The sequence below is a fragment of the Heloderma suspectum genome, chromosome 4, assembly GCF_057233095.1.
Source record: "Heloderma suspectum isolate Gila_16-S chromosome 4, 16-S_ref, whole genome shotgun sequence".
NCBI lineage: Eukaryota > Metazoa > Chordata > Lepidosauria > Squamata > Helodermatidae > Heloderma > Heloderma suspectum.
Window position 1 is genome coordinate 131,920,191 of NC_139461.1, and position 25,560 is coordinate 131,945,750.

Below are 25,560 nucleotides of genomic sequence, written 5' to 3' on the forward strand. Positions count from 1 at the left end.
CTCCATTGCAGGAAGAGCAAAGGAGATTAATCTGGCCGCAACTGAATGTAAATGCTTGTTAACAACTCTCCTCTTTTCTCCTGGTAGTGCCAAACCAATCTTCCTCTTCTGTCCGACCTCTCTGCTCCCCTTCCCTTGTATACCTTGTCTTTTTTTTTTAGTTTATAGACCTGATGCCTTATTTTCATTTGTGCCTGTGCCTTATTTTCATTCCTATGCAGCACATGTCACTAGCATTGTGTACTGAATTTTAGTTGCCGTGAGCCATTTTGGGACACTTTTTTTTGTCTACAATGTGAGCTAAAAATTTAACAGTGAATAACTAAATGCATCAGATTTTGCAAGAAGGAGCTGTGAGCTCCTTGGGGTAGGAGAAACTAAATGAAATATCCCAGATATTTGTAAAACTGGCAAACCCTGACTGAGGATTTCAAAAGCTAGCTGAACAACGGATCTTGAGAAATTCCATAAATAATGCCAAGTGATTCTAGGTCAGCTCTGTATAGAGGATGATGTGGAGGGCTGCTTGAAGTTAACAAGTACTAAACTATCCACCAGGATGTTGACTGTTCTTCAGGCAGAGAGATGATAACAAAATATATACCCAACACTGCTCCTATCGGATGCAAGTCACAACATGTATAAAGTGTACACTAGGCCCAAGGGCACTCATATCTTAAATGTACACTAAATGAAAAACAAAACCTATTTTTCTATGCCTGTGAAGATAAACTTTGAAAAGAATGGGTTATTAATTAATATGAGTTCCAAGTGGAGGAATTATACCTACATCATAGGGAAAAGAGAGGACAAGGCCATTTTAATCATGCAGTCTTGCACATTTCTTCAGCACAGTCTCTGTACACTTTCAATATTTCTGCTGCAGCTATGAAAACTAGAAACAGGTTTTCATGCTTTAAAAAAAACAGAGTTCCTACCCACCCCCACCCCTGCAGTACTTGTATGTTAGGGTGCATTGACACACAGCATACAAACTGCTCTGCATTGTGGCAGTAGAGCAGCTGAGAAGGGCATTCAAAGAAGGCAGCAGTGTGGTAAAGAAGAGAAAGAGGCAGGTAGAGCAGCCCTGATCCAGAAAGGAAGAGTGACCCTTCCTCACAGAAGGCAGCAACAACCGACTGAAGGAACTGAGGGGGGAAAACCTGTTGCTGGTCTGCCAACCGCTTTGTAGTGAACTATGGTTTAAAAGCGTTGCTCATATTTCATGTAGTTAGTTCTATTTCTTACTTCATTACTATTGTTATTTACTGAAAATCCTAAAGTTAAGTGAATATTGCTAAATATTTAGTTTGTCTCTGGAGTGAATGCAATCTGCCCCTCCTCATCCTATTTATAGAAACATTTCTACCGCCCAATAGCCAAAGCTGTCTGGGCGGTTCACAAATAAAGTAAGTCAAGGTGATCTACCTTTTGGCACACAAATGAAAGCTTGTCTTACTCTTATTCCTTTTGCCTCGCCTGCCCAACCCTCTCCTTCACATTTTCTTAGGGAGTGGTGAACAAGAAGTTTAGTGTTCGTCCTCAGGATGGAAAAATTAAAGATCTCTCTTTTTTATGCACCTTAATGAAGCAGGAGACAGTTTTTATGAAGGCCTGCCAGTTCTTAGAGTTTGGAGAGAGCGCACGCATTGTGCCATAAATTTGAATGTCACTTGTAATTTTGCATAACTAACTCATCAGCTATGTGACTCCATGAATTGGATTCAGCTGTGCTTGTGGTTGCTCAGACCTGTTTTCAGAAGGGAAAACTCTACTCCAAGTCCTTTTAGGATTATAACTTGAGTAGAAACAGCCAAATGTTCACCAGGAGGTGATCTGTTTATCTATTTCTTTAGTCTCATGAAGGGATCTGAATCTGGCTTTGTCTGCTGCATGTGGGAATATGAATGAGAAAGGTAATTGAAATCACTGCACATTTGAGTGTACTAACTACTATTTTGTGTATGTGTTTTTTTCATTCCAGGGAACACGGGTTTGGTTGCGAGAAAATGGGCAACATTATCCAAGTACTGTACTTTCCTGTGCGGAGGGAGTTGTTGTGTTTAGGACGGATTATGGTCAGGTAAATATGTCACTTCTAAGTGTTTTCTGTTGCTGTCACGGCTCCACATCATGACAAATGTATGTGTTGCTGTGAAGTCTCATAGAATTTCAATCAGAAGGTCCTTGCAAGAGGAAAGAAGTTGAAGTATAAATGTAATAATAAAAAAATAATCCCCCTACTGTGTGCCATGAGAGAACTGCTAGTGCTCCACAAGAAATAAATAATTAAAGGCTGCTGTGAGCCCAAATGTATCACAGAAGAGCCTGCCTGCCTGCTGTTTCTCTGCGTGATCTATTTGTTCCGGTCTTGCTTGTTTTTACTCAGCCTTTATCATGGACAGATAATTCTGTTGTGTCTCTGCATCAGGTAAGGTTGGATAATCCAATCCCTACCAGGGCAGGCGAATGATCTGCCCATGAAGGAGGCCATCTGATCCACCCCCGAGTGTGTCACTGCTCTGGACATTGTTTCCTGCCACTCAGAAGCCCAGGAGTGGGCACCTCTGAAAGCAGGTGATTCTTACTCTTACACCTCTAAAAGTACATCTTTTTTGTGTGTATTAGTCAATTTTAATCCAGAAAAAAATGTGTGCTTAAAAGTATTTGAATATATTGGGAAACCCTGGATTAGGGGACTGTGCCGCTCACCAGAAACATGCCCCCTCAGTATAATTTCAAGCTTCAATTTTCTAATATGTTTGATTAAGGGGAGAGCATAACACGTTCCCAACCCTGTGTTTACCCTTTAACATTAGAGTGTGTGGGTGGGGTGGGTAATTTACAGGGGAGAGTCAGTGGGTGGGAGAGGAGTGCTTAATATTTCCTGTACCTGATTCCCTGCCCCGCCCATGAACTCCCCCCAGTGGTTTTCTTTACTGTTTTTGTTGTAAATGCCTCTCCCATCTTGTGTTCATGTTAACTGGCAGATACACGTGCCTGCATTCTACAATCATAATATCAGCCTGGTACTTGCAGACTCTCAGTCACTTTGTATTCACACTTTGTGGGCTTGTGTTTTATCATAGACACTCTCCAGAGCCTTAGCTCATGTGGAAGCCCAGCAGTGACTCAATAAGCCCCTTGTTTTTGCTGCCTCAGACTGCAAAAATGGGCATGGGGAGGGGGGAAGTTGTGGAGCACCAGTGGGGATATAGTACAAACCTGGTGGGCTGCATTTGTCTTTCTGGATCAGATATTGCACAAGCCTGCTTAGCAAGCTGACTGATTCAAATTTCTTTGCTCTTTCCCTTGATCACTAATTTCTTTTAACATTTTTTAGGGCACAATACAATCCTATGGGGATAGTCGACTTGAGTTTGGAGCGCGGAGGGGATCTTCTGCTCTGCACTCCAGCCGCCTTGCAGTTGTGGTTAGATGGCCGATTTCAGCTGTCTAGCTGGGGCGCCATGGAGCATAGGAGGGGAGGCCAGGCGACACATAGGGAGCACCGTACTGGTGCTTCCGCCATCCCCTCCCCGCCCATGAGAATGCCCCCTTTTCCCCCTCTCCACGCTGCGCTTCTGAGCGTGGAGCCAGGGACGAACCATGCTGCTTACAAGGTGGCGGAGAAGAGGTTGGGGAGGCAGTAGGGGAGACAAAAAATTCTATGGAAGTCTAGCCACTGTCAAGCGGCCATAGGATTGCACGTTTAAAAACATAGACATTATTTGAATCTTAGAAGCTCTACAAATTATGCAAAATACCCCTTTTGCAAATGGTTACAGTAATTTGGGGGGGTATAATTTATTCTGATCTCAAATTTTGTTTGTTTGTTTAGGCACAGGATTCAGGTGAAGGGGGGATGAGACGAAGGATAGAGATAGCCTGGCCAAATTTATTCATCTACACTCAAGTTTTTCCCCCATGTTTTTTGAATTGCTGCAGAACATCTTCAGAGTGGCAGAACATTTCTACATCTTAGATATTGTGTTCATCTGTTTCTTTACTCAAGTTCCTCAGCACAATCAAGCTTTCGGTTTGCCTCTCATGAGGCTTTTGAATGGCAAAGGAACCCTCAAGAATTATAGTTATGTGTAGAGATGCAGAATGTGGAATGTCTATGTTGTGATAAGTTTATCTTGGGAAATATGTATAAATGTTGTCTCCGGTTACTTTGTTATTTATATGGCATCATCAATGCATTTGTAAAGGGCATCCTTAGCCAAAGCAGACAAATCGGCCTCTGCCCCCAAGGAGTTTACAACTTAAATTTTGGCGGGGGCAGGGGAAGTCAGTGGGAGGGGAAGGAAGGGAGGTGCAGTGGTAACAGAGAGTGGAAGAGGCAAGGGTAACAAAGAAAGGTCTTGGGCAAATACGTTTCTAATGTCTCTGTTCTGAGGCTGAAGCGTGTACTATTCTAACATTATATGATGATATATCATTAACTCTAGTGGCTTTTGAGGGAGCACCCATATAGTGAAACTATTAGTTTGGATGGGCCAGTTGTTGGATTATTTGAGGGTTGTTTCAAACAAGCCATGCTGCCTGGGTTCGGACAACACAACAAGCTGTGCCCGGGTGGGTAATTAGACTAATAGCATCTGGCACATGCTGCCAATTTAAACAGGCCACCGTTGCTTATTTAAAACATGGTGGCTTGTTTAAAACAGAACCACCATGGCTGGTTCGCATGATCAAACAAGCCACCATTGCTTATTTAAGCTACGGTGGCTTGTTTGATCATGCAAACTAGCCCATCCAAGTACTATAAAAAGGGTCTGCAGGGGCCTGGTCCTGATGTGGCATTGCTGACTGTTTTTGGAGTACTAACTCCAGCTGCATGAGGAATTGCGACTAGCCAGGCATATTAAATTTTGTGTACACTCTGATGGCTTTAAGCCTCAGGATTTCAGAAGAGCAGACCATCAAGAAAAGTTTTTTAAGGAGATCAGGATAAATAGATTGCATTGAGAAGCCCATGAAGGAGTACTGGGAAGGGAGACTGGCAAGCTGCAGTTACTCTGTCATGCAGGAGAACCTTGAGTGCAGGCTAAGATTTTATTTGTTTCTTTTAACCTACACTTTTGGGGGTGGGGGAAGAAGGTTGAATGCATAGTTCACAGCATTGCCTTATTTGGACAAGAACTGCAAGGAAAATTATGATAGAGGTTAGACCTGGCAAGGGTGGAAATTTTGCTCCACTCTTGTAAACGTATCCTTTTCAGGATGTAATAATAATATAATGTAATCGCTGGCCATTCTATCTGTTAGAATATTAGAAATAGCAAGTTAAAATAGCATGTCTTTCGTAATCAAGTAAAATGCATATAAAATGATTGGGGTTGCGTTGAGTTTTTGTGGTGTTCGATATTGAATTGCTGTATGCACTTTCAATGGGGCAGATTAGTTTGCTGAATGAGTTGTCTGGCTGCTTTCCCCAGAAAAGTAACGTTCAAAAACAAAGCTCCCTTTTTCACGCTTCCCAACTGTAAGACTGAGGGTATGATGAGCTGTGAGCAAGAAGGAAAGACTACTGCTACTTGATAGTGGAGCTACAGCAGCTTCTGTAATTGATAGCACAATCCTGTGCATGTTAGCTCAGATGTAAGTACTCCCAGGTAAGCGTGTTTAGGATTGCAGCCTAGTTTCGCCTCGGTTGGTAATGGCCAAACAGGTATCACTCAGCAAATGGACTGATGTTATATTCGGGAAATCAAAAGCTTGGGTCAAGGCAGCTGGTGGGATGCCATATAGCTTACAAAACTATGTGGTATGTTATGGCATATGATGTCAAGACATCATTGAAAGGCTGTGCAGTTAGAGGGAGTTAATGAAACAATCGCCCCCCCCCCCCCAATAACTGAACATAACCTTAAATTGTGAGGCACTTTGGGCTAGAAGTGGAAACAAAATAATAAAATACATGACTAGTTTCAGTTAAGCCCTAGTGATTAATGCCATGGACCAGTTTGGATGTAATGAGAACCCAAGGTTTGTTTTAGGGCCGTTTCTCTGGCTTGTTGGGGCAGAGACAAACCAGAGGTCTGGGTCTGGACACAACACTAAACAACCCAGGGACGGAACATTCTGGGGTTGGAGGGATCAGGCAGCATGCACCAGGTTTTGCAACAACCCAAGGTTTAAACAAACCTTGGGTTGTCATTGTATGTGAACCAGGTCATTTTGATCTCTATGTCTGTGTAATATGTCTTCTGGCTGCCTCTAGCAAACTGCTCCTGAAAAATTTATTGGAGCAAACTAACTGTCATAGGCTTTCTAAAATGTAACTTTCTACAATTGCCAACTCTTTGTGCTCTTGAATATATTTCAGCCATTTGTTCTTTGCAAGGAGAAATTGTAGAGTGGAATGTTGAAAACTTCAATTAAATTGATAATGGGACAGCTGTTCCTTTGGCTGAGAACGAAACCATATCAGTGCTTTGATACCAACTTATCTCCCTTTCAGCACTTCAGATAGCTTCAGTGCATACAGTTTTCAGTCTTTCACCAAGTCTAGTTGTCTACAAATAACTGCTCTTGGCTTGGTGTTGGTTGGTGGGTTAGCAATGTATTCTACTCTAGTCTCATTGTGTGCAGTAAATGGCAACTGTGTCAAAATGAATAGTGTACAGTCAAATAAAAGCATACCAGGGTTCAAACTGTTAGTTGAATCATGACAGTGCAGCCTTCCACTTAGCTGTTACGTTGGTTTATAGCAAGAGTATAACTTGTTAAACACAATGGTTTTATCAAATATTTAAAAATATTTTGGAAATAGGGGTCTCAGAATTTGCACAGGGAACAGACTATAAATCAGTGTGGCATTTTGGAGGTTTTTATGATGCAACTGGGATTTCTAGCTACAAAAATGCAAATCAGAAACGGGATTTATTGTGTGAAAGTGCAGATGGACCTCACAGTAACACGGGAGTCAAGGACTTCCTTTGCCTCTACCACTATACAAAGGAATTGGTTCTTGTCGTTGTTGTCAGAAACCTTCCTGGTGTATAAATTTTCTTTCAAGATGAGAAGAGTGTTCATGACATTTTATTTTTCAAACAATGACAACTGTTTCTTTGGAGGGCTGTTATTAACATATTCCTTAGGAAGAAAAGTACTGTATTTCTAGAAGCAAAGAAACATAAATTTTGGGTTACTGTTTGTTGACCTGCTTGTTGTACTATGAGACCAGGCAAATGTTGCCTTTGTCTTTAACTGACAGAATGAAGTTTTGGTTTGTAACACAAAATATTGAATTCTTACTCTGGAAAAGATATGGCAGTGGTTATTAAAGGTTATGCAGACACTGGGTTTTATAACAAATTTGGTTTGCTTCTAAAGTGGTATCCCTTGAGAAATTTTTAGTCTTTAATTTAAGCCCAGTCTTAAATTATTCATTTGCAGCGCAATCCTATATATGTCTACTCAAACCCATTGAACTTAGTGGGGCGTACTCCCAGGTAATTGGGTATAGAATTGCAGCCTTAGTAGTGGATATTATTATAGGCATACACTTTTCTGTAGTATTTCTGTTTTGTAGGTGTGTTGAAAAGCAATGGTTTTCAAATTGTGTTCCATGGAATTCTGGGGATCCTTGGAAACTTTCAGTACTACCTATATGCTGATGACACCCACCTCCACCTGGGTACCCCAGAACTTTCACCCTTCATCCAGTCCCCAGTCTGTAACTGGCTGTCTGAAATTTCCACTTGGATATTTTCTTGTAATTAAGAAAATTAATTAAATTTAATTAATTAAATCATTGACCTGATTTACACATAACCCTAACCCATGGTTTATTTAACCCATGGTTAACCCATGGCTTGTTGTCATACCAAGGGTTTGTCTGGCAGATGATCGAAAAAACCATGCTTTGTTTTCTCAATCCCTGGGTTGTTTGTTTACCTCCTCCTTCTCCCACTCCCTCCCTGTATCCCAAATGCCTTTTCAGAACTGTAGTACTGTCAGGTAGAATGGCTGGGTTTTTTTGCCCATTTTTGCCCACCGCCTCTCTAGCCTGGCGAAACAACCCATGAACAACACACAGTTCTGGGTTTACATGTAATGACAACCCATGGTTTAAACAATGCAGAGTTTACAACCCAACAACAAACCATGCGTCCTCTTTCAGGGCTTTTTGTGGCTAACAAACCATGCTTTGTTAGAGCAGCTGGATTTGCACATTACAACAACGCAGAATTCAACGCATGGGTTAAATAAACTATGGGTTAGCATATGTGTGAACCAGGTATATCCAAGACTGAACTTCTCATCCTTCTTCCCAGGCCCTTCTCTCTTTGCACAAACTCTGTATCCACTGACATCATCACCCACCTTCTTGAATAAGCATCAAGTCTTGGCTTTATCTTCATTCTTCTCTCTCTCCTTTGCTCCCCACATTCAGTCAGTTGCTACGTCATGTAGCCTCTCTTTACAACATTTTCAAAAATATGGCCCTTTTTCTCGATTCCCACATTGAAAAGTCTGGTTCCCACCATGTTCATCTCTTGCCTTGACAGCAGTGCACTGAGATTCCATTGCTTTCATGGCAGAAGTGCTGATATCCTTAGCAGATAGCTCAAAGAGGAAAATGTGAAGGCAACAGTTTTAAAGGCCATCTGTCAAATCAACGGTGAGTTATGTCAGGGGCCCCCAATGGGCCCCCCACATGTGCCATGATGCCCGCGAAGGGGTTCCCAACGTGGTGCCCATGGGCCCCTGCAAAAAAATTTAATTATTTTTTCCCATTTTTAAAATATATATAAATTGATTTTTATGAAATATATAAAACTTTCTAGCAGTTATACATAGGCTTCAACAAAAGTGGACCAAATATCCAAATAAGTAACAATTGGAAGGTGGTGTCTATATGCCCCCCGTTCAAATAATGAGAGTGTTACAAGGTCCTCAATCCATTGCATTATAGGAGGTGAGTGCTTATCCTTCCAATATTGTGATATCAGTCTTGTAGCTGTCAAAAGGGCTCAGAGAATCCATTTACGCTGACCATTTGTTAATTTACATGAAGCAAGTAAATAATTTAAAAGAGCGTGTCCATCAGTGAATGTTCCAGTGCAGGACGTATCTGTGAAATAACCTTCCCCCTCGCAAAGAAGCAATTACCAGACATTGCCAAAACATATATTTAAAAGAAGCATTTGCTGTATTGCACCACCAGCAATTCCCCTTCATGGATCACTGCCTTGTTGTGGCGAAGGGGCTTGCGTAACTCAGTGAAGCCATAAGCTATGCTGTGCAGGGCCACCCAAGATGGACAGGTCATGGCAGAGAGTTCTGACAAAATGTGGTCCACTGGAGAAGGAAATGGCAACCCACTCCAGTATTCTTGCCAAGAAAACCCCATGGAACGTATCACAAGGCTAAAAGATATGACGCTGGAAGATGAGCCGCTCAGGTCGGAAGGTGTCCAATATGCTACTGGGGAAGAGCAGAGGGTATCTCCAAGTAGCGCCAGAAAGAGTGAAGCGGCTGGGCCAAAGCTGAAAGGACACTCAGCTGTGGATGTGTCTGGTGGTGAAAAGAAAATCCGATGCTGTAAAGAACAATATTGTTTAGGAACCTGGAATGTCAGATCAATGAATCAAGGTAAGCTGGAGGTGGTCAAACATGAGATGGCAAGATTGAACATCGACATCTTGGGAATCAGTGAACTAAAATGGACAGGCATGGGCGAATTTAATTCAGGTGACCATCATATCTACTATTGTGGGCAAGAATCCCTTAGAAGAAATGGAGTAGCACTCATAGTCAACAAAAGGGTGGGAAAAGCAGTACTGGGGTACAATCTTAAAAATGATAGAATGATCTCAGTACGAATCCAAGGCAAACCATTCAACATCACAGTAATTCAAGTCTATGCCCCAACCACTGACGCCGAAGAAGCTGAGGTTGATCGGTTCTATGAAGACCTACAACACCTTCTAGAACTAACACCAAAAAAATATGTCCTCTTCATCATAGGGGATTGGAATGCTAAAGGAGGAAGTCAGGAAATCACTGGGATAACAGGCAGGCATGGCCTTGGTGTACAAAATGAAGCAGGACAAAAGCTAATAGAGTTTTGCTAAGAGAACACGCTGATCATAGCAAACACTCTTTTCCAACAGTACAAGAGACAACTCTACACATGGACATCACTAGATGGTCAATATCGAAATCAGATTGATTATGGACTTTGCAGCCAAAGATGGAGAAGCTCTATACAGTCAGTAAAACAAGACCTGGAGCTGACTGTGGCTCAGATCATGAGCTTCTTGTTGCAAAGTTTTGGCTTAAATTGAAGAAAGTAGGGAAAACCACTAAACCATTCAGGTATGACCTCAATCATATCCCTGATGAATATACAGTATATACAGAATATACAGTGGAGGTGAGGAATAGATTTCAGGGATTAGACCTGATAGACAGAGTGCCTGAGGAACTATGGATGGAGGTCCGTAACATTGTTCAGGAGGCAGCAACGAAATCCATCCCAAAGAAAAAGAAATGCAAGAAAGCCAAGTGGCTGTCTGATGAGGCTTTACAAGTAGCTGAGGAAAGAAGGGAAGCGAAAAGCAAGGGAGAAAGGGGAAGATACATCCAACTGAATGCAGAGTTCCAGAGAATAGCCAGGAGAGACAAGAAGGCCTTCTTAAATGAACAATGCAAAGAAATCGAGGAAAACAACAGAATGGGAAAGACTAGAGATCTCTTCAAGAAAATCGGAGATCTCAAGGGAACGTTTTGTGCAAAGACGGGCATGATAAAGGGCAAAGAAGGCAGGGACTTAACAGATGCAGATGAGATTAAGAAGAGGTGGAAAGAATACAGAGAAGAACGATACAGGAAAGATCTGAATGTCCCTGATAGCCATGATAGTGCGGTCACTGAACTTGAGCCGGACATCCTCGAGAGTGAAGTCAAGTGGGCCTTAGGAAGCATTACTAACAACAAAGCTAGCAGAGATGACAGTATTCCAGCTGAGCTATTTAAAATCCTAAAAGATGATGCTGTTAAAGTGCTGCATTCAATATGCCAACAAATTTGGAACACTCAACAATGGCCGCAAGACTGGAAAAGGTCAGTTTACATTCCAATTCCAAAGAAGGGCAACGCCAAAGAGTGTTCAAACTACCGCACAATTGCGCTCATTTCACATGCCAGCAAGGTTATGCTCAAAATCCTACAAGCTAGGCTTCAGCAGTATGCGAACCGAGAACTACCGGAAGTACAAGCTGGGTTTCGAAGAGGCAGAGGAACGAGAGATCAAATCGCCAACATTCGCTGCATCATGAAGAAAGCAAGAGAATTCCAGAAAAACGTCTATTTCTGCTTCATTGACTATGCTAAAGCCTTTGATTGTGTGGATCACAACAAACTGTGGCAAATTCTTAAAGTGATGGGAATACCAGACCACCTTACCTGTCTCCTGAGAAACCTGTACGAGGGTCAAGAAGCAACGGTAAGAACCAGACATGGAACAACCGATTGGTTCAAAATTGGGAAAGGAGTATGACAAGGCTGCATATTGTTGCCCTGCTTATTTAACTTATATGCAGAGTACATCATGAGAAACGCCAGGTTGGACGAATCACAGGTCGGAATTAAGATTGCCGGGAGAATTATCAACAACCTCCGATATGCAGACGATACCACCCTAATGGCAGAAAGCGAAGAGGATCTAAAGAGCCTCTTGTTGAGGGTGAAAGAGGAGAGTGCAAAAGCTGGTTTGAAACTCAACATTAAAAAAACGAAGATCATGGCATCTGGCCCCATCACTTCCTGGCATATAGAAGGGGAAGAAATGGAAGCAGTGACAGATTTTATTTTCTTGGGCTCCAAGATCACCGCAGATGGTGACTGTAGCCATGAAATTAAAAGACGCTTGCTCCTTGGGAGGAAAGCTATGGCAAACCTAGACAGCATAGTAAGAAGGAGAGACATCATCTTGCCGACAAAGGTCCATCTAATCAAAGCTATGGTTTTCCCAGTAGTAATGTATGGCTGTGAGAGCTGGACTATAAGGAAGGCTGGGCGCCGAAGAATTGATGCTTTCGAACTGTGGTGCTGGAGAAGCTGAATTAGACAATACCTTATTAAAGAGATGCTGCGGTGTCCAGTAGACATGAAACAAAAGTTTCTGCTGAATAAGACACAGCCTAAGATCCACAGATGCAACAGGTACATGCCAAAGCGGTGATCCACTGATCAGACCAGGGTTGCCCAACCTTTTTTGGACACATGGGCACATCTGGGATTTTGAGAGCCTGCTGTGGGCAGCACCACAAAAATGCCTGATCAGTAGATCAATGTTTTGGTGGCTACCTGTCGTGTCTATTCACATTAGTTAGCCCTGTTGAAAAAGATGTATGTTGTCCAGAAAATTTACTCCCACATACAGTATAGGGGTGTGTGTGTGTATATATATATATACACACACACACACATGCATATATATACATATACATATACATAAATAAAATGGGAGTTCTGTTCTTGGCAACCTATGTTTATTTCTGAGTGATGTTAAAGATAGCTTGCCTTTTAAAGGAATTTTTTAAAAAACCAAAGAAGAGCCACAAAATAGAATGCAATTTCTGTAGCAGATTTTTTCCCTTTCCCTCTCCGAAGGGGGGAAGAGACCCTTTCCTCTAAAATATAACAAGACCTGACACAAAAGAAAAGAATTGTGGTATGGAAGAACTAGCAACAGTTTGGTTGGGGGTCTAGTTGATGACCACAAACTGATTAGCATCTGTTACATCAAACTGCAGAATGGCTAATTATGTATTCTAGCGGACAAAAGGTGGTGGTGCTGGGGCTTTCAAATCCAAACACTCTAAATGGAAGCAGCTGAGACATAATATCTAAAAAATGTAGAGTGTGTGCCTTTCCCCCCAAAACCACAGATGGTAAGTATCACTAGTAAAGACCTTGTCATTCAAAAAGCTTTCCTTGAATTTACTTAACAAAGAAGTCATTCATGGTGCAGCATTACGCCAGAAAACAGAATTTAGTCCTGTATCCTCTGCTTTAAATAACAGGCACCTGTAGATTTTTTGCCAGTTTTTTTTAACGCTCCCCCCTTTTGAGAATTTAACTTAAAATGCTTCTGCGCAGCCAGAATGACATGCTTAGCTTGAAATATATCTCTCCTCCTCCAATATATGGGGTCCATAGAGGCTTACACTTTTCCTTCTTTCCTTTTCACTTGGGAATTTGTGGGATGGGGGTGAGGAAGGGGGAGTTGAAGTTTATATTCAGGGAGAGTCAGACTTGCATTTCTTAAAAATTCCTTTTTTGACAGAGATGATACTCTTAAGGGTGCAATCCTATGCATGTTCAGACAGAAAAAAGTCCTACCAAGTTGGCTGAGGAATGCTGGGGGTTGTAGGATTTTTTTTTCTGTCTAAAACATGCAAAGGATTCCATCCCAAAGCAGAGGGCAGCAAAAGGCAGCCATGAGGCTGAGTTGTGTGTGAGCTACAGTTTAGAGGAAGCACCTTTTGAAGAAGGAGAATTCGATAGTTCTTTGAGGTTCACCTCCCTTTTTGCTTTTCTGGCCAAACTCAATCCTGTAGTCTGCCCCCTCTCCCCAAATTGCTAACCCAGGGGTAACAGAGAGCTATGGAGGGAACAGCAGAAGGGAGTAGAGATTTTGAGGATTTGGCTCACCACTTGGCATACCCTACGCAGAATGGCCCTTTAGTAAAGTTAGTTGCTGACAGTGCTCTAAAGGTATTATAGGATGTGCTGGTGTGTGTGTGTGTTTTAATAAACAGACTTGGTACAGTACACCAAATCCTGTGAAACTGTGAGCAGAGTTTTCACTTATAACTGTGATCTTAAGATTTCTACCTCATCTCATAGCTAGCTTACAAACCTTTACTAACAAGCCTCTTATTATGATGGGTAGTCCTTGAAGAAAAATGGTTTCTAAATTGCCTGATTTTAACTGAGCACACTCATTCCTATTGGCCTACACATTATATCCTCATCACTGGTTTATTTGTATGCTTTTTCCGTAAGAACCTGTGCCCAAAGCAGTTGCAACATATGAATAGAATGCCAACAGTAATAACAGTAGTAAACCAATAATACACAGTAAGTATAACATTTTATGGGTAAAAACGTATAACTGTTTTTCTAACAATTCATGTAATAAAGGCAGCAGCAGCAGCCCAGTATCAACAATTACATTATAAAGGTTATTAGGGAGATCCAGGTTCAAATACCACTTGGTCACGAAACTCCCGGGGTGACCTTGGGCTTCTTTTTGTGAGATAAAATGAGGTGGGGGAGTGTAAAACCATGAATACAATACTCTGAGCTCCTTGGAGAAAGCTTGGGATAAAAATGCAGTAAATAAATAGACTTGATAAATTTTTAGTGTTCGGGTTGGTAAGACTCAATATTACAATATTGTGGCTGAGAACTTACTTCAAGTGTGAAGAAAGCACTAAAACTAGTAGGGATTGGGTATATGTGTGGGGGTTTTCAGGTTGGTTGGGTTTTTTTTTTTTTTTTTTGTTTAAAGCCAGTTTATCTTCTGTTTAAAAATGAAATACACCTTCAGGCAGGTTATCAAAGTTCAGTGTGTCTTGGTTCAAGTATCTGCCTAGCACCATGGTGATATCGAGCCAACAACAGATGTTAACTGGGCATTGCTTCGCGAAACATATTCATGTAACAATGGCCAAGAACATATGTTCTCTACATGTGGAGACTGACCAACTTTTTGTAGTGAGCAGTACCTTCTAGGCTTTGTATAGTGTTTCAGAATAGCCTTTGCAGGACATATAAAAAGGCCTGTTCATCACTTCCCAACTTGTGGGGTCATGACCTCTGAGGGGGTCAGTAGGAATGAAGAGGACAAAGGAAATAGAGTTGTCAAATCTTTTTTGTGTGCGATTTCCCCCTCCTTCAGAAATCAGTTTCTGTGAACTAAATTCAACGAGTCTTCAGAAATAGAAGGACTACTGTGGACTACCATTGTGCTTGTATTCATTGGGCTTCTGTTCTGTTGATTACCTTGGGAGAAATGCACAGAGGGTTGTGGGACACATGTAGCATTTTGCCAGGCAACACACTCTGGAAATGGAGCATAGGTTGCTCACATTTGATCTTTCTAGATAGAATTACTCAAATGCAACCTTTTCAGCCCTATGACCCACCTTTTAAACCTTCAGCATGAGACCCAATTTTGGAATTTATTTATATATTTATTTAAAAATAATCTCTCTTTCTTCCCAACCCCTTCTTGCCTTTATCCTTTTCTTTTAAAAATCCTTAACAAAAAAACAAAAGGAAATGGTAGTAATGCCACTGGTGACCCATCAATTAATGACCAGTGATATAGAGAGTGGTGGTGAGTGGGTTTTTGTGTGCTGTTTTTGTGTTTGCTTCTTTTACAAATGCTCCTTTTGTCTTACAAACACACTTCCTTTTCCAGCAGATGAGGCCCAAACTAATTTGCCTGAACATTAGCAGCAGCAGACCTGTGTCTATTCACAGGTTTGCCCCAATTTGATGTAAGCGGGGTGGGGTGGGGTGTACTGGCTCCTCCCACCTGCCACTCCTACCCCTGCATCCCTCCATTCCAGGCTCTTTCCTACTGACTGGGCACAAGTGAACAGCTGAGGTGTGGGGGAAGCACCAGTAGCCAGGCTTAGCCCACCTTTTGGCCCTGTAAAGTGTACCCTGTTCTTGCTTTACAAGTGAATGAGGTGGCCCCACATTTAAAGACACAGGTCTGCCACCTTAGTGTGTAGTTCTGGCCTTAGTCCAATTAAGCAAAACTTGTGCATGAAAGAAGCGAATGATACTTTAATGGACTGCCTGTAGCTGGGTGTTAGGAATATGCAAGAGACCCACTAAGGTGTAGTGTGTTGAGTCTGGGTGGTAGAAACTCCATTTCAAATCCCTACACATCCAGATTACTGTCCGCATGATCACTATCCTTTAGAATTGCTGTGAGGTGAAAATGCTGCTCTCAGAGCCTTGGAGGAAGGGTGGGATAACAATGAAATGACCAGCTTTCAAGTTTCATATAACTTTTTTGGGCGAGTTTTAAATTGAAAGCTCTTTGGGGCAGGGACTTTTTTGCTTACGTTATAGTGCCATGTACATTGGTGATACTAGATAAATAAATACAATGATGACTAGCAGTGCAACCCTATACTATTTATTTCTATACCACCCAATAGCTGAAGCTCTCTGGGCAGTTCACAGCAGTTAAAACCACAAAATACAATATCATCAGATACAATATAAGAGTTTAATTTTAAAACTACAGTGTAAAATAAAAAACAAAATAAAACCTAGCAGCAATGCAAAGATTTAAAATACAGTAACAGATTTAAAACAACAGAAACTGAAAGACTAAAATGCCTCGGAAAATAAGGTATTTACCTGGCGCCGAAAAGAGCACAGTGTAGGTGCCAGACGAGCCTCTTTGGGAAGCTCATTTCACAACTGGGTTGCCACAACAGAAAAAGCCCTTTTCTTAGTAGCCACCCACCTCACTTCCTTTGGTCAGGGCTCTTAGAGAAGGACCGCTGAGGACAATATGTCTACTCAGAAGTAAGTCCCATTGAATTCAGTGGAGCTTACTTCCAGGTTTAGGATTGCAGCCCCAGAGGTTCTGTTAAATCTGAACACTTGTGTAGTCTTACACCAACCTGAGCTGGTCCTATAAGATATTGCTTTACTTAACATAACTGCTGTCCTCTGGGACTAGCAAAGGCATCCAACTATGTAAATAGTTAAAATGTCAGACCTGTCTGTAGGTTTTCTGGAAAAGAAACCCAAATGCATCTGTTCCATTCTTGTGCTTTTCATACACTTGCACTAAAGAGAGCAGAATTGCTTTTGTGTTAAGATTAAAGCCGATGTACACAGACTGCAGTTTAAATGTCCTTTGTAAGATTTAGGGCACATTTCAGTTGTTCTCACAAAATAAACCATTCCATAGTGCCCTCTTCCCCCACCCTGCCATCTCTGTGTCATGATTGTTATCATCTATTCCAATGTTAAGCACAGTTACAAAATTCCTACGGATGTGAGATTGGGTTAATTGTTCAGTTGCTTTGGGTGTCACAGAAACATATGGCTTGGCTTAGGCAGAGCAAAATTACTATGGCTTCCAATTTGCATAAGGAAGAATTTCTGGTATTGTTCAGCAGAACTGAATTGCGGTTTAGAGAAAATAAACACGTTAACGTTGAGAGCGAAGTGTATAGTTTTGTTGTGTTTTTAAATGCAAAGCTCTTGCCGTTATTTGATTCTAAATACTTTAGGAAGTGGACCTTTTCTTTACACTTAGGACGTTCTTTTACATAAATCTCATTGAAATCGGTGCAGCAGAATTTTGACTAAAAATGCTTGAGATCGCAATGCCAAAAATGGATTATGACCACGATTAGGAGCCTAGTAGCTGCAGTCAAAAATTTGGCTGGTTATTTAAAATCAATATGTGGTTGCTTACCTCTGCAGTGTCTGCTCTCTGTATATCACTTCCTCTAATAGCGAACTTAGGTGGTGAGTGCTATCTGAAAGGGAGCCAAAACAGGGCCACTGAGAAACAAGAGGGAAGGTATCGACATGTTGGAGGGAAACCTGAAGTTTGCAGAAGTAAAAAATACAGTGTTTAAAAAGAAAAAAGAAACTAAAGGAGCAACTCCCCCACCCAGTACAGCCCAATGACTATTGAGCATCGGTAGCTATGAAATGTTGAGTGTCAGTTGGAAACAACAAATAGAAACTGAGGGTGGGAGTAGAATATTATCAACATATTGAGTCCATGGTATCCTGGAGGGAGGGCATAGCTGGCTGGTAGGAAGCCTGGCTAGGAACTTTCCTGCAAGGAGGTGATATGCTGCAACATTTGTTGCAGTTCCCACTTGTTCTCAACCAGTTTTTCTTTCTCACACGCATTTCTCCCCCTGGTCTCTTCCTTTATTCCTTTGGTCTGATCCTTCTTCTAAGTCTCCTTTACCAGCCCTACCCCCTTGCTTCCCTTGACCTGTTTTCTCTGCCCTGTGTCTCTTCCTTCCCTAGGTCAGCCTTCTCCAACCTGGTAGCCCCAAACACTTCAAGGGCATGACTCCCATAATCCCTGATCATTGGTCATGCTGGCTAGGGCTGATAGGAATTGCAGTCTAAAACATCTGGAGGGCACCAGGTTAGGGAAGGCTGCCCTAGGTCCTCCCACTGTCCCACTGCCAAGTACTTCATCACCACCACTATCAGGTTCCTTAGTATGTTACGATATGGGCTGTGAGTTGTGCAAGCCTTATTTATATGAGAGTAGCAGCTATGAGGAGTGATTCATGCTCCTGCTTGGGTCCTATTCATTCTGGTAATTTAGGAGAAGTTCCTAGTAGTTTATACTTCAACTGAAGATGCATGAACAGTGTTTGCTCTCCTCCTTTAATAATCTGCCCAAGGAGGAAAAATATTAAAAGTGGCTATACAATGGTCTTTTGTCCAGCAGTTACAAAGTGGGACATGTTAATTGCATATATTTTTCCTCTAGGTCTGTGTAAGATCTAAAATGTGCCAGGGAAAGCTTTGTCCCCACTTCCTTGCACTTAGAGCAAACAGCTGCTCCATCAAGACCACCAGCACCTGTAATTGCCTATAAAGTCGCCAGTTCACCATGAAACAGAAATATGTGTGTCTTTAATTGCTGGCTGCAAATATTTTGATAGTGTGAGATGCTAAAAGGTGGTTGTTAAGGTGACCTGTAATTTATCCTTGGAGGCACTGTTCATTAGTGCCAACTTAAGAAGTATGCATAACTGTCTTTTTGTTTGTGCTGGTGCCCTTCAAAATAATTGTCTAGGGAAAACTAGTAATATTAAATGTTCAGTTCTGCTGTGCTGCTTTATTTACATTTCTAAACATTGTTGGGGGGGGAGTTAGATGAGTAAACTATATAGAATTACAAAACAAATTACAGCTGCGGAAACAGTAAGTTTTATATGGGGTACATAACTCATCTTTTTATGAGAAAACTAGATGTCTTTCAAATTTTCCAAAATACAGTTTTGAGTTCTGAAGACAGTTTTTCATTGCTTCTTTTAAAAATAGGCTATAATTTTTGGAAGTGGATGCATTTGTATCTGAGCATTTCATTCCAAAAGTGGCCCAAAGTGTTTATTTAAGGAAAAGTTAGTAATGTGATTTCTTATTTATTATTGAGTTATCGAATTTTATGTGTTTGGGGAGAGAGAGACGTTCTCGCAGTTTCTTCCTCAGGCCCCAGTAGTGCTATTTCAACTTGCCAGTTTAGTTCTTCTTCTTTTTTTCTTGCTTTAATTACATTCAAAAGGATATTTTGAAGTGCTTTTGTAGATTTGTATTATGGTAAAATGCAAACTTTTTAAAAAGCCTGTATTAACAAGTTAGCTTTTTTCTTTTCATTTTAACTCAATTTTGCATACAGATGGGAAGTATGATTTATGCAGGCAGACTGTCAAAAGCTAACCTCATTAATTGCAAAAGATAGTAATCAGAACAGTGCTTTTGGTGCTTTTAAACCAAGGTCCTCATTGCTTTCATGGCAAGGTAGAGGAGGGAGGACTTAGCCATCAGTGCCAAGATGTAGGCTAATGCTAATTCTGTTGTTTTTAAAATGAGTGTTTATGATATGCAGAACAAAATGGGACATTTTATATTAATCTCTGTCCTTTGCAAACCATCTGTATTAAATGTGGTGTTAAACACCATATAAGCCAGGGCAAAATTGGATTTCTGGAGATCTAATAGGATTTTGACATACAGTATTGCCTTCATTTCTTCAAGGTTCCAAGTATTCAGTGTAAGGCATTCAGTGTAATACTGGGAGAATTGCAGCTGCCTGGCTTTCTACAATGTAGCTGAAAGTAAATGGCTGGGATAACAAGCATATATAGCAGCAGATGACTGAAATATATTCTAGCTGGATAGATAGACTACATGGATAGTTCCCATCCTGTGGGATGTGACCTCAGAAGGGATCTACAGTTCTCAAATGGGGGGCTGGGAGAAAAACACACATAAAGAAAAGAGCACAAACTCACCTACTGGAAACCTTGTTTTATAATGTGTTTCTGGAGGAATTGAGATGTGTGTTCAAAATACAGCAGATAATTACAAAAAAGTGAGATTTGTAGAACTCCTGTGATGGACACCAGAAATGTTTTCTCTCAGTTCTGCAGCTTTCTGTTGAATTTTTGTTACAGATTTAGGATGGATCCAGATTTGGTCATACTTCAAAGGGTCTTAAATTAGGCATGATTTCAATGGGTCTACAGCTGCAAGATCTATTGTGGTAACCCCTTCTCGTTAGCTGCACACCAGTGTCAAGTTAACCTTCAGATAATCAGGGATGATGTTTAACATCACGTTTGATTAATTTAAATATTTTAAATGCTCCCAAGGCCAATTTGTACAGCCAGCCGGTCTGGGAGAAGGATAGGTTTCTATGAACCCTCTTTCTTTACAGGAAGGTTTTACAGCAGGGAGAAGCTAAGGTCATTCCTGCTGAGAGATGAAGACAGTGGTTATTGTGCCTAGACGACAGCCGCCATAGCTACTGGTAGCTATTATCCCAGATGGTTCTGAATCCAGCCATCCTCCTGCCTCCGTATTTCCACAGGGCTACATGCTTTGATTTTGGTCCCAGTCTTGACCATAGAATCATAGAATAATAGAATAGTAGGGTTGGAAGGGGCCTACAAGGCCATCGAGTCCAACCCCCTGCTCAATGCAGGAATCCAAGTCAGAGCATCCCCGACAAATGGCTGTCCAGCCTCGTCTTGAAGGCCTCCAGTGTGGGAGAGCCCACCACCTCCCCAGGTAATTGGTTCCATTGTCGTATTGCTCTGACACTCAGGACGTTTTTCCTGATGTTTAGCCGGCATCTGGCTTCCTGTAACTTGAGCCCATTATTCCGTGTCCTGCACTCTGGGATGATCAAGAAGAGATCCTGGCCTCCTTCTCTGTGACAACCTTTCAAGTACTTGAAGAGTGCTATCATATCTCCCCTCAGTCTTCTCTTCTCAAGGCTAAACACGCCCAGTTCTTTCAGTCTCTCTTCATAGGGCTTTGTTTCCAGTCCCCTGATCATCTTTGTTGCCCTCCTCTGAACCCTCTCCAGTTTGTCTGCATCCTTCTTAAAGTGTGGTGCCCAGAACTGGACACAGTACTCCAGATGAGGCCTAACCAGTGCTGAGTAGAGGGGAACTAGTACTTCCCAGGATTTGGAAGAGATGCTTCTATGAATGCAGCCCAAAAGAGCATTGGCCTTTTTTGCAGCCACATCACATTGTTGGCTCATATTCAGCTTGTGATCGACAAATAATGTCTACCAATAATGTAGTAAAGCTTTTAACGTACACACAGAAAGCTGATATAACAGGGAGGAGCCTAGAAAAGAAACTTTGCATCTGACATCTCGTTGTAAGCCTCCCAGAGAACTTTGTTATTGGGCAGCATATAAATATTGTTAGTAAATAATCTAGGGGGGTTTTCTCTGGGAGAACAGTCGTGCAATCTCTCCTGGACTTCATTCTGAAATGGTATGCAGTCTGGGAACAGTTTTACCACATGATGAGTTGTTTGTGTAGATCATACTTCGGTCTCTGAAATCAAGGTGAACTTAGGGTGTCTCTACACTGGTGTTTTGTTGTTCATTTGTCATTCCTCAACCATGGAATTTCTTGGTCCCTTACATGATGTTGTTGTCCTCCAGTGGTTGTTCCTCACTTTCCCCTTGCTTTTCCCATACTGTTCCATAATGGGGAAAACATGATATTTTCTTTTGTCATTCCATGAAAACGCCAGCCCATTTGTACTTGTGCAATGCAAAATTAGGCACTGTGTGTGCGCGTTTGCCGGGGGTGTGGTTATGATGATGATGGGGTGGAAGTGTCACTCCACTGTGCCTGCGCCCTTCTGCCTCCTCGTCATTCGTTACTTTTTCCCGGCAGCGTGGCATTGCATTAATACGGCATGGCTGAGAACACAGATACCGCTGGTTGTCTGTCAGCTGCTGCTTTGCCTGCCTGCAATGTCCATGGTGTTTCTTGGTGGCACCAAGAAACCCTGGACCCGCTCAACATTTGGGGTGAGGAAAAAAAGCGAGTGAGGGACAGGAACAAAATGGAGCCAAGCCATGATCAGCTCCACATTGCAGGGATGCCTGAGCAGATGGGCAGCGGGGTGGGGTGGGTGCAACGGCCCCTACATGATACAGGCAAACATGAGCACATGCAACCCCTTTCCACTCAGTCCCCTCAATCCTCTCTCCCAGTGTATACACAAAAAGAGAACAGTGTTACTGCTTGCTTTTACTGTGACAATACTGACTTGTGCATATGGGGGGTGGAGACTTTTGTAGTTCCTAAAGTACTGTGGATTGTTGCTGAGGTAGGGATCAGAGGCAGTGGAAGTCTATGCTGAGAGGGGGAGGGGCTACCCTACAGCGGGTGGACAGGGGGTGAACAATGCTGCTGACATCCAATAACATCCTGCCAGGCTCTACCCACTAGTCTAAGTGGCAGGGAGCACCCTGCAGTAAAGAAAAACCAGCTGTGTAAAGAGCCAAATTAAAATCCTGCAAAGAATCTCGAAGAAGGAGGAGTGGTAAATCGCGGGATAAAAGCCTCGTCTGGAGAAGCCCTTAGTGACCTGGATTTAAAATCCTATGGGTTGTTGGGGATGTGTGGAGTACACAACAAACAATGGGCTCCTTAATAGGTTGTGCAGTGTGGCATGCGAACCTGGACTGCTGGGTTCTTTAGGGGCTAAACAACCCAACGATTAACCCATGGTTGGTTGTTGAGTCTGAGTTTGCACGTCACACTGCACAACCTACAAAGGAGCCCATCGTGGGTTGTACACTAAAGTGGAAGAGGCGGGCGCACTGTAGGCAGCATGCCCGGGTGTGCCCAACAACCTATCAGTTTTTAAACTGATGGGTTGATGTTACATGCAAACAGCCCTAGTTTATGCTGAGAGAGCAAGCGAAAGGCATGACCCCACCCGAGCTCTTGCATAAAGAAGTGCACCACTTTCTAGGCACTGTCTGACTCTCCAGAAACCAGACTAGCAGCTCTGTTTAAGTGTCTCTTGAATACAGGTGTGGCTTAGGAGTTTCACTTTCATAGCATGACCATTGGGGTTTGCTCAAACCCTGTGCCTATGCTGATTAAGGTAATAACATTCCTAGAGCAGATGTGGCTTGGCCTAACTGGGGCCTACCTCACACAGTGTTAATTTGTTGTAATTGTCTGAGGGAGTCTGAGATAGATCTGTCTTCAGGAAAAGGAAATCAAAAGCAATTTTCAGTTCAGGTGACCATCCCAATTCTAAGCCCAGGCAGACCTTGCTGTATTTGTACATTTGTGCACCTGGGGAATATGTGTAAACGTTTTCAGGATTTGGGGCATCTCAAGCTTGTTCCCACCTTTAATTTGTTCATTTATTTGTTTTAGCATTTATAACGCACGCTTGTACTGCGAAATAGCTTCTGGAGCCTGGGTGTTATGCAGCCAGCATCCCATTTTTGGTTTCTGGACGTGCATGGGGGGACTTGAAATTAAGAGGACAGGTTAATTTAAACGCTTATCCATTTCACAGATAGTTAAGACAGTGAGGCTTGAGCTTGGGCTGCTGCAAGGACGGGATTCATAAGTACATGTTCACACTCCCACATGCTAAAGTGTTGCATTTTGTATTGTTTGAATGAATTCACTGGAGATAAATCTGGAAAGCATCCTTGCAGATTTGCTTTCCTGCCCCCAGGCTCTCCCCCCCCCCCCAGTTTTCAGAAGCGGAATCAGAAAAAGGAAGTAAAACAGCTCAGCAAAACAGCCTCCTCCTCCTCCTCCTCTGTCTGCTGCAGCAAGTGAGGGTCCACCTGGAGGATGAGTGAGTGGCTGTGGCTGCTCTCCCCTTGCTGAGTGCAGAGTATAAAAAGGGTTCTCTAGCTGCAGATGCCGTTGGTAGTTGTCAGAGTGCCATAGCTACAACAGGTGCAAGGAGGCTTTGGTACTTTGGTGTCTCATTTAGAGGCTACAGTTTGAACCAGATAGATACTGGCTGACAGATTCTGCGCAAACCTATTAGGTGGGGCAGCAGGCTCCATTTCTTCCCACTCTTTTCACCCATGTTACCTTTGCAGCACAAACCAAGGACATATTCTCATGTTTTTTTCTGGAACTGAGAATACGTGAGATGGATTTTCCCCACCATTTCGTTTTGCAGATCACGGCATATGTTGTGGTTGTTCTAGGGTGGCAAAATCCGTATGGAACTCCAGCCTTGTGAAAGGATCTAATATATGTTTGAATTCTTGCACAACACACTGTGTTCTGCATGATTGGTACTACAAGGGTGACTTGAGAAATTATGAGGCAGTGGAAGAAAAGTGGCTGTGTAAAGCCACTCTCATTTTGGCTTCCCGTGGTAGACTAGGCTGCAGTCCAAAATCAGATACATAGATAGAAACTAGCTTCAAGCCAAGCAGTTTCGGCTGAATATCTTGTGGATCAAGCATCCTGCCTTAATATAGCTGTTCTGACTGTAATGGGCAGAAATCTCAAAATAGAATGACTAGAATAACAGGTACCCTAACAAGGAAACTACCCCCCCCCCGGCTACGTTTCCTTAAAAGTCATACAATAACAACACATCTGTTATGGGTAATTAATTCTGCATTTCAAATCGCTGTCAGCTAAGTCACTTGTGCAAATTGTGACATGAGTACATTACAAAGATTTATTGCTGACTAAGAGAACATGGTTTAATTAAATTTTTGTTTCCATGATTCTGAACCCTTTCTTTGCTTGCTGCTTTCTTCTGGCAAGTATAATTGAAAGAGTGCAATCTTGTACATGCCTAGTCAGAAGTAAGTCCAACTGAATTCAGTGGGATTTACTCTACGGTAAGTGTGTATGGGATTGCAGCCTAAATGAAGTAGAATGGAAGAATATGGAATAGAATATAGGTGTTAGCAGAAGGAGGATAGAAAGATGGACTTGGACTTCTGTCACCTGGACTGGAATGAGACATTATGGTTCACAAGGGACTGCTTTTTGTGCCATCCTGTCCAGTTACAGCCCTAGATTCAGGCAAGCTTACAATATTATCTGATATATTGTGCAATGTTTATGGAAATGGAGGGCACTCCTCTTAGTCCTGAAACGGACTTGCTGAAAAACAAAGTAAAGTAGAAGGATTGGAAAATGTATGTAACTAGAAGCAAGATAAAATTAATGATTTCAGTTTTTAAATAACACTGTCCTGCTATCCTGAAATGAATAAATAATGCATTAATCTTTTCCTCTTATTGGATCCTGCTGTCACAGCTGGACTCTACAGAGGATTTCTCAAAGTTAACCAAACCTTGGAAATCTGGTGTGTTAAAAACCTCTCATAACATCTTTCTCTAGTTTTGAAGGTGAAATATTAATAATAAGGGAAATAGTTCATTTATATGGAAAGCACAATAGCAGTTGTGAAGGAGGAGTTACAGTAGATTGTTGTTGTTTTTTTCTGGGGCCCATTCAG

At 42.0% G+C, this 25,560-nt stretch overlaps 1 protein-coding gene across 1 annotated transcript in view; it reads left to right on the forward strand.

The window, feature by feature from the left end:
- Nucleotides 1-25,560, forward strand: part of MYO10 (myosin X) — a 245,991-nt gene that overhangs the window by 52,887 nt on the left and 167,544 nt on the right. The window contains exon 2 of the mRNA XM_084850564.1: nucleotides 1,985-2,083. Within this exon, the coding sequence (XP_084706690.1) occupies nucleotides 1,985-2,083 (99 nt within the window). The remainder of the gene's footprint in view (nucleotides 1-1,984; nucleotides 2,084-25,560) is intronic.